This window comes from Austrofundulus limnaeus, unplaced genomic scaffold (assembly GCF_001266775.1).
Source record: "Austrofundulus limnaeus strain Quisiro unplaced genomic scaffold, Austrofundulus_limnaeus-1.0 Scaffold1289, whole genome shotgun sequence".
Lineage (NCBI taxonomy): Eukaryota > Metazoa > Chordata > Actinopteri > Cyprinodontiformes > Rivulidae > Austrofundulus > Austrofundulus limnaeus.
The window spans coordinates 19,320-29,157 of record NW_013953691.1 but is presented as its reverse complement, the minus strand read 5'-3'; the positions used below and the strand labels follow the sequence as shown (position 1 = coordinate 29,157).

The following is a 9,838-nucleotide window of genomic DNA, read 5'->3' as shown; positions in this document are numbered from 1 at the left end:
GTGTCAATTTGTAGTAAAATTAGTAGCTAAAAGAGCTGAAATTTTCAGTAAAACAGCTAAAACGTAGCTGGAAATTCTTTAATTAGCATAAAGAAGCATAAGGAGCACGTTTGCTTAACTTTGCATGAACAATTTGCTTTAAAAATGTGTATTTAGCTTAAAACAGCTAACTTTATCTAATAACATCTGAACTTTAGCTAAAATTGCAGAAAATAGCTGAATATAGAAAAAAGCATCTGTAAGAAGCATAAACAGCACAGAGGAGCAGAAAAACATACAAAAAAGGTAGAAAAATGCAGAAGAATAGCAGAAAGAAGCAGAATTTTRGCTGAAATAGCAGAAAATTAAAATTAGCACAAGAAAACGAAAAAGAGCATGACCAGAACAAAATGTGTAAGGTGCTGTAAAGATTTAGAAACATTTTAAAGGGTTTTAAGGATGTTGAAAACAGCTCCATCATTTTCAATGGCAAAAAAGTGAAATAACTAAAAAAGTATACATAGCTGAAATACCTWAAGTCATAGCAACCTTGGCATAAATGAGCTGAATGTTTTAATTGTTGAAATAACACAAAAATTGTGGAGCGAGTTAGATGCCGAAATACGTACGTAAAAAAGAATGATCTCAATAGTCTTCAAATGCTGTGTAGCATTCACACAGTTATCAATAACCTGTGTATAATACTATCCTCCCACTTTATGGACGATTTTTAGTGTTAAATTTCTAGTATTATACATGAATAAATACAGTAAATGATACAATACTGACAAACCTCGTTTGGATGCCCACTACCAGGGAAGAAGTTTCCATCATCGTAGCGATGCAGAGAGATGTACAGCACGTTTGGGTCATCGTAGAAGGCCTCCTGGGTGCCGTTGCCATGGTGCACGTCCTGGACAGTCATTTGAGGACAGGTCWGGATGTTATGAATGGCTGCAGGTATTTATCAATGAATGTATTGTGACGTAATGATGCAAATGACTAATGAAACCAATAGTTAGGTTTAACACCAAACCAGAAATTCGGACTAAAACCTTGCACATCTCTTTCTTGACAGTGGAAAATGTGTTTTTCTCTTTTTAATATTCTTTATATTAAATTGCATTTCATGCAAGAGTGTACCAGAGAGTATGTATTGTGTAAAAACACAGTGAGTACTCAAACACATATGTTGAGCAGAGAAAACCAACTGGCTGCAGATCAATATGTGCACATGTTGGTGAGCTTTCATGTGTCTATGTGTGATTTAATGTCTACTCTAAGCATATGTGGCAGCTCAGCTCACACGTGGATAACAGAAATAACTGTCTAAATAATCAAAACGGTAACTCAGGGTGCTACTGTACGTCTGGGTCCTTGTTTGTACCTCTGACCCATCTGTGTGTCTGTACATTGGTCCATGACAGTGGCCGTGCTGTGGCTCCTTACCCAGTCTACAATCAGGACCTTGCTGACGTTGAGCTTATGTTGGAGCTGCTTGGCTGCGATGGCCACAGAGTTGAAGTAACAGAAGCCCCTGTGGACAAACAGACAGGAAGAGTGGCAGCCAGATGTGTTTATCAGAACATCTTCAGCAAATTAATATCACAGCATCACCATATGGACCTTAGGAGCCACTAAGACAGTTTTCTGGCTTTGTACGGTGGCCCTTGAGGGTGTGACAGCCACTTCACTCAACCCTGCCACGTTAAGAGTTACAGCAAATATTTAAGAAACAAGTTGGTTCTAATATAAATTGGTTTTGCAGCTTTTCTCCTAAGCTGACAACCAAAAATTGAAAACGCAGGATCCACGAATTCAGCAACAAACAGAAAACAAATCTTGTCATAAAGTTTAATCTGCATTCCAAACAATACCAGTCAGAAATTTGGCAAAACGTGAGGGATGATTTTGGAGAAATGAACTCAGAACTTGGTGTAGCAACTCCTTTACGCAAAACAAACAAAAAAAAGTGTTGATGCATAAAAAACAACAAAAGAATGTTGGAAAAGGCAACGTCAGCATGGGCTGTAAAGTGTGAGCGCCTGTGTGTGTGTGTGTGAGCAAACAATGCACATTATAAGCTGTCCAAACTTTGCTCATCAAGAAAAAGTCATTATCATCCTATAAATAACCAGTGACAGGCGCTGCTGAGCTCTCACACACACACACAGCTCCAGCTGAATGTGGTTACTTGGCAAATGCCTGCTATCAAAGACTGACACAAATCAATGCACACAAATATGCACATCCACACTCTGTGCATTGCTGGATGTACACACACATGCTCAGCTCTTTAGAGGTGCTTTGCTTTGTGTCTTGAAAGCTTAAAAAAAAACAGCCGAGGAGGTAGATTGCCTCGAGCGTCAGGCAGGTAGTGGGACACACACACACATGCTAACATGGAGAGACTCTCTCTCTTTTTCTTTCCCTCTGAAGTAAAGCTGATTTGTAATAAACCCTTTGAAACACTTTGCAGCCCCCTTGGCTCCTGGTATGCATTCATGTGTATATGTGTGTGCATGTACACTTCTATACTTACAGAGGAGAGGAACGGGTTGCATGGTGTCCAGGGGGCCTCACCACTGCAAAGCCATTCTGTGAGAGGACAGAAAAAACTACATTAATACCTTTTTGTTTGTGTAGCATCATATCCCTAAACATAAAAGTTTAGAAACATTTGCCTTCAAACTCACCAAACTTTGTGAACAACTAAGAAGCTGAATAAGTATAGATTATTTCACAGGTTTTACGCCCCATGAAGTTGCATTAAAGCTTCAAAGTTCCTGACTCAACAAAGACCCACCTTCAGCTCCCTCTGTGCCACCTTCAGTGCCAGGTCTGTGACACAACCTGCAGCAATCTGGGAAGCGACAGCTGTGTGTTGTTCATTCCAGACTGTATCAACGTCTACCTGTCAGGAAAAGAAGGAATAACAGATTTTAAACAAACAAAGTCATTTCATTTTTAATTATTAGCAGTTCTGTCACGCTTTTTCTTTACTTGCATGTATTTTTTCTGTAGTACCCTGCTTGTGTTTTAATGTTCCTCCACATTTTAAAACTTGTTGGCATGTTGCTGTACTGCTGGAGAACAATGCAATGAGAGGATTTTTTTTCTCAGACTTTGCCATCTTGTTCCAATCACCCMTCTTCACTGGAACAGCCAAAGGCCGGAAATCCAGGCACATCGGTCCTCTTATCAACAGCCACCCAGCCCCCTTCAGATTTTCCACATCTCCTCTGAATTTATTATCATTTTTCTTCTTCCACATCCTCATTCTGATGCAATGACTATCAAAGCTTGAATGTTTCTTTTACTCCAAATCTTACCTTTGCACAGACTTTGAATTTCTGAGTTTTCGAGGTTATTTTAGCCAAAAACAATAGCATCAGTAATTTGTAGCATCATTACCTAAATTGTGTAATGAGGCATAATCAGCCATGTGATGTTTGCTGTTCAGTAAATGCAATTAGATAAGTGGAAAAATTCCCACATGACTTGAGATTTAAAAATGGCTTTGTAATGTGTGTAAGTGTGTGTGTGTATGTATGTATGTGTACACTTACCCCAACACCTCCACATGGTAACTCCACAAAAATGCGATGTCCTGCACGAGGAAGTTCATTTCATTCAGCTGTCATAAACATATTATTTTAACTGCTATTTTAAATACATTTCACAGGAGGGCCAGCACGGATCTTACCGGCAAGCCTGCGGTTGTCCAGCTTGTTGCCAAACATTAACACATGGTTTTCAGAATGAACTGACTGCAACTCTTCACGGGTGGCCTTTCTGCTGCGGATCCACTGCAGCACAAAAATGCAGATGATTTGTAAAACTAATATGTTTGGTGGCTCTTCATCTCACACTTTATCAGGCTGGGGTCATCGTACCTCACAGTGGCTCCTCAGCCCTCTCTCTTGCAGTCTGGACCAGATGCTTTGTATCCTTCCTGAATGCTCAGGGTGACGGCTGTTGTCTCCACAGCTACATTGGTGCTTCAGCATCTGAGCATCATAAACTAAACCTGGACAAAAACACAAACATACATTTATAATATAACCAGATGGTGTAACCCACAATAGGTCCAAACCTGCAGGAAACTGGATCATTTTATATGTTCCTAATCCAGAGTGTTTGGTTCACCTGTTGTGAAACGTAGCTTGGTGTCTGTTGCAGGAGACAGGGAGGCCGTGGCTGGTAAGGACCGGGTCCGGATCACCGGCGGGTGAGACATGTGGGGCCAAAGTAAGGCAGGGATGCCCAGTGCATCTGTCTGGAGACCTGATCTAAGGATCACCTGCCTCTGTGTTTTTGCAGAACGTTGTGTGAAGAGGAGAACAGACTGTGATCAAAATGTGGAAGTGTTTATTACACATGAGAAAAAAAAAAAAACATTTCAAATGCTAAATGTGATTTTCCAACTCATTATCTGGACAATTTAATTTTCCTTGTCTCAAACAAGCAACTGATGAAGAACAGTTGACACTGCCATGCATGCTGCAAGAAGCATTACTCCAGGCCTTCCTGCTTGTATAAATAAAGCAACAGTGCCTCCTAGTGGCACTCTATATATTCTAACTATATTTCTATTTTTTTTCKTTGCTAAACAACATAACCAGATGAGCTATTCATTTATTTCTGTCAAAGTGCTGCAATGATAAACAATTATGTTATTTAATCCTGTTAAGATTTTTATTTGTTCTTTAAACTTTAGTGTTTAAATCTAAAGGAAATGTTTGTTTATGGTTGTGTTACCATGACTTGATATTAGCACCTGATTAAGAGGATGCGAAGTCTCGATCAAGCTGTCCCTGGAGGAGGTGTTGGACTCTGTGCCATAAAACGAGTCTGTGCTGGCGTTGCTTTGCCTCCTGCTGTGGCTGTCCTCACACAGTGAACCAGGTTCAGAGCCGCACAAAGACCCCGTCCCCGAWCCCGACATTGATCCGGTCTCATCCAGGTCCACGTCCATTTCCTCTGATGGGATCTGTGTCAGACGTGGCTTCTCAGTGGTTTTGATATTCAGCTATTTTAAAGTAGAAGTTTTTCACTATTCATGTCTTTAAGTTATAAATAATCTCTTTAAGCATTTGTGGACAAACAGATAATATTAAACTGATCAGTTAAGATAATTCATCACCAGTGAGAAATGTATGCTGTAACATCCTTGTGTTCACACCCACCACCTCTCACCTTGCTCAGCTGTGAATTCCGCTTGGACATGTCCAGTCCGCGCTTGAGGAATTGCGGGGGAAGATGGTACGGGGTGTTAAGATGGTGGCTTGTGTGCAGGCGCAGGACTGAGTGGTTGTAGGGTAACGGCTCTGAATGTGTTCGCTCCACAGGTGGGTGGGAGGGTAAGGTGGCTAAACCTTCTCTCCTGGAGGGGGAGGAGAGGCGAGGATGCTGCTGCTGAGGAATGGAAGTCAAACCTTGAACTGCAGACAGACACAGAGAGGAGACGGGTTAGAGTGATGATTAATGCAAACTGAATTCAGAGGAAGGAAGTCCCGGAGAGTCAGAGGAGAAATTAAATGTAATTAATTAATTAAAGAAGTGGATGGAAATGACAAAAGTTTGTAAATAAACACACAAATTTATAACTGTGAAAGTGCATCATCGTCCTCTTGTCAGCAGAGAGCGCTCTTGAGGTATTTAAAACAAAAGACAGTCTTTGATTTAAAGCAAAATACTGTTTCCCTGCAGGCGTTTGACTTGTTTTAAAAGCACACAATCGTTTATTCTCCACATGACAACAAGTTACTAAATATCTTAGAAAGCCTGGCCATTTATCAGACCTGTCAGCAGCTGCAAAAAAACAAATACTTGGAGGTTAAGCCACAACAAAATGACGCACATACAACTAATTGGTAATGCCTCCTACAGAAGTAAGGTTAAACTACAAAAAACACTGCCCTGTCTGTAAAAGTTACGATAGTAAATGACAATCACAAATAATAATTCTTCTGCTACCTTTCCTTTTCATTTTATTATTTTGGATTTGTGTATTTTCTTTGTTTTCTGTTGTATATAGTTATGTTGTTTTTAATTAAATGAATAAAGAATCAATCAATACCTTTAATAATTCAACACCTTTTTAATTTTAGCAACAATAATCATCAAACATAAAGAGCATACATGACATTATCTTGTGTTTTACTACAATATACTTGACAATAACAACTAAGTAATAAGCAGGGAAACTGTTTAAATATTGCTAATAATTTATTATTTTATTTTCATCCCTAGTAATTAAATGTATTATTCCACTAGCATGGTAGTTGTCTGTTTCATGCTGAAATCTACCTGCAGTTTTAGATGAAAAGTAACAACCAAGATTCTATATGAAAGAAATAAAATTAGTCACAGCAGGAACTTGAAAGAAGTCAAAAATGGTCATAATTATCAAGTGTTCCTCAAACTGTTGGCAAACCTCCAGCTGAATAATGAAGCACAACTTAATTATCACTCTCAAATAATGAAAGTATGGGAACAACCCAAACCATTGATACAACAATACGACTCAAATGTCTCCATATTTTCACTTGATTGGTCACACGATGTGTTGTGTTCTGTTTGTGTGTTTACTGAGGTATTTCACCAACAATCCAACTCACAAGGAACGAACTTGGAGGGCAACAGCAGGCGTGGAGGCAGGTAGACAGGTTGCAGAGCTGATATGGTCAAGGGCTTTACCGCACACAAGTCAGCCTGGGAGAGAAGAAAAGAACAGGAGAGAAGTTGTGATAAAAAAAATGAGGCGAAGTGAGAGTTAATGATCTCATAAACAACCCTACAGACTGTATGTAGGCTAGGGTTGGGTAAAAAATCGATTTTATCGATCTTGGATCAATTTCATTTAAATTTGGGAAAATTGATTCACAGGACATGAGATCGATTCTTCCCCATGGCGTCTTGTGTGCACGTCTGAGGCGCGTTTCTATATTTTGTCACTCCTGGCTTGCTGTATGTTTACATCCGGATGATGTTCAGTGCTAACATTAGCTTTCGATAACAAGTTGTCTGGATCAAAACAAAAGAAACTAAGGAATCATTAACGTTATCAACCGACTCAGCAGAACTTAAACATAACAGAGACCACGGTGGCTTTTGTTTGCAAAGATTTGTGCTCCTTCGTGGTAGAAGAAACAAAGCGGGGTTTGACGAGCGGCTCGTTAGGCGCTTAAACTAAACTACTGTGTGTAAACATCTGACTGAACTGTTCTCCACTGGCATGTATAAATGTGTTAAAGATGAAATTCTAACAAAATYGTTTTGTTTTGTTACCAATATTATTATTTTTAAACTTTAAGAGATGTCTTAATGAAATCACAGTGATGAAATTTTGTATTTGTTTTAATAAATTATATGTATTAAGTTTTAATAATTTTAATTGAGCATAACAAAAGGTAACAGAATCATTACAAATATACACTCACCGGCCACTTTATTAGGTACACCACRCTAGTAACGGGTTGGACCCCCTTTTGCCTTCAGAACTGCCTCAATTCTTCGTGGCATAGATTCAACAAGGTGCTGGAAGCATTCCTCAGAGATTTTGGTCCATATTGACATGATGGCATCACACAGTTGCCGCAGATTTGTCGGCTGCACATCCATGATGCGAATCTCCCGTTCCASCACATCCCAAAGATGCTCTATTGGACTGAGATCTGGTGACTGTGGAGGCCATTTGAGTACAGTGAACTCATTGTCATGTTCAAGAAACCAGTCTGAGATGATTCCAGCTTTATGACATGGCGCATTATCCTGCTGAAAGTAGCCATCAGATGTTGGGTACATTGTGGTCATAAAGGGATGGACATGGTCAGCAACAATACTCAGGTAGGCTGTGGCGTTGCAACGATGCTCAATTGGTACCAAGGGGCCCAAAGAGTGCCAAGAAAAGATTCCCCACACCATGACACCACCTCCACCAGCCTGAACCGTTGATACAAGGCAGGATGGATCCATGYTTTCATGTTGTTGACGCCAAATTCTGACCCTACAATCCGAATGTCGCAGCAGAAATCGAGACTCATCAGACCAGGCAACGTTTTTCCAATCTTCTCTTGTCCAATTTCGATGAGCTTGTGCAAATTGTAGCCTCAGTTTCCTGTTCTTAGCTGAAAGGAGTGGCACCCGGTGTGGTCTTCTGCTGCTGAAGCCCATCTGCCTCAAAGTTCGATGTACTGTGCGTTCAGAGATGCTCTTCTGCCTACCTYGGTTGTAACGGGTGGTTATTTGAGTCACTGTTGCCTTTCTATCAGCTYGAACCAGTCTGCCCATTCTCCTCTGACCTCTGGTATCAACAAGGCATTTCCGCCCACAGGACTGCCGCTCACTGGATGTTTTTTCTTTTTCAGACCACTCTCTGTAAACCCTAGAGATGGTTGTGCGTGAAAATCCCAGTAGATCAGCAGTTTCTGAAATACTCAGACCAGCCCTTCTGGCACCAACAACCATGCCACGTTCAAAGGCACTCAAATCACCTTTCTTCCCCATACTGATGCTCGGTTTGAACTGCAGGAGATTGTCTTGACCATGTCTACATGCCTAAATGCACTGAGTTGCCGCCATGTGATTGGCTGATTAGAAATTAAGTGTTAACGAGCAGTTGGACAGGTGTACCTAATAAAGTGGCCGGTGAGTGTACAGTTTTAAGATAAGATAAACCTTTATTGTCATTGTACAGAGCACAATGAGATTACAGTTCAGAACACCCATTCACAAATCTTCATACACTCAAAAGGAGTGGGCAGAAGTATATTTATATTAGCCCACCTCTTCTCCTGCAACCTTATTCCCATCACTTCTTATTTATCAAAATAATTAATTACTTAAAAATGAATGCATCCAACAACACTGTCACCTGCAATTCCTTTATACTTTAAAACTTTTTTTTACTTGTGACGGTTTTCTTTCAAGATTAAACAGTTTAATTTAAAGTTTGTCCTTAAAACCTGATGTTTATGTTGAAGAGAAAAAATGGTGTAGTATCAATAAACATTTTCATTGAATCGAATTGAATTGAATCGAATCGAATCAAATCAAATCAAATTGTGATTAATCGATTCTGAACTTAATAAATCGAAATTGAATCGATTTAGAGAATTGGCCATGATACCCAGCCCTAATGTAGGCTGTCACTAAAAACATCAGGAAAGAAGTGAAAGCCTGTAAATAACACATGCCTCTATAAATGTTTAAAGTGGCAGATAATATTTAATATTATAATTTAACATGTTTTAATACTTGCTTGTGAATTAGGTGTGTATTTAAGTGAGCTATATCTATTAAATCTACGCAACTGATTTAGAAAACTACTTGTTGGTTTCCTGTGACAGTAAATCTGAAACAAATGTTGCTCACCTGTGCAGGAAGTCCAGCTGTGATGTTGTGCCCTGCAGTAGTGTTGCTGGTCCTGGTAAAAAGAGGTAAACTACCGTTCTTCAACAGCAACCCCTTAGACTGAAAAAGCAGATTTCTTAATTAATAAAACTATTTGGGCAAATTGGGCAAAAAACTGCAACAAATMATTCTTTGGTTGAATGATCTCTGATTCGACTCTCATTCATGCATTTATTTGAGAAGAGTGTATTGTGGTGTTGTTGTAAGGACAGGAAGCTGTTATAACCARAACAGAGTAAAGAGGTTCACCTCAGCAGTCAGAGAAAAGGAGCCGTTGTCTGAAATGAGGCTGTCATTTGGTGAGCTGCACCCTGATGCTGAGGCGCTGCTGCTTGGGGAAGAGTCTGAATGAAAGATTGAAGAAAAAGGAAAATATCTTGATTAAATTTCTCTAGAAAACACACGCCTTCTGTTTTACGAATGTTGTATTAAATGAACCACA

General features: G+C 39.7%; 1 protein-coding gene across 3 annotated transcripts in view; it reads right to left on the bottom strand.

The window, feature by feature from the left end:
* The window catches only part of LOC106534858 (histone deacetylase 7), a 44,897-nt gene that overhangs the window by 16,556 nt on the left and 18,503 nt on the right, over positions 1 to 9,838 (bottom strand). For 2 of the 3 annotated variants that reach the window (XM_014031626.1, XM_014031628.1), the window contains 13 exons: positions 9,646 to 9,740; positions 9,358 to 9,456; positions 6,603 to 6,696; positions 5,179 to 5,423; positions 4,760 to 5,011; positions 4,129 to 4,288; positions 3,876 to 4,009; positions 3,686 to 3,788; positions 3,549 to 3,589; positions 2,786 to 2,893; positions 2,522 to 2,577; positions 1,429 to 1,516; positions 773 to 892 (listed from right to left, as the gene is read on the bottom strand). In XM_014031626.1, the coding sequence (XP_013887080.1) occupies positions 773 to 892; positions 1,429 to 1,516; positions 2,522 to 2,577; positions 2,786 to 2,893; positions 3,549 to 3,589; positions 3,686 to 3,788; positions 3,876 to 4,009; positions 4,129 to 4,288; positions 4,760 to 5,011; positions 5,179 to 5,423; positions 6,603 to 6,696; positions 9,358 to 9,456; positions 9,646 to 9,740 (1,595 nt within the window). The remainder of the gene's footprint in view (positions 1 to 772; positions 893 to 1,428; positions 1,517 to 2,521; positions 2,578 to 2,785; positions 2,894 to 3,548; positions 3,590 to 3,685; positions 3,789 to 3,875; positions 4,010 to 4,128; positions 4,289 to 4,759; positions 5,012 to 5,178; positions 5,424 to 6,602; positions 6,697 to 9,357; positions 9,457 to 9,645; positions 9,741 to 9,838) is intronic. The other variant, XM_014031627.1, reaches the window with a different exon arrangement.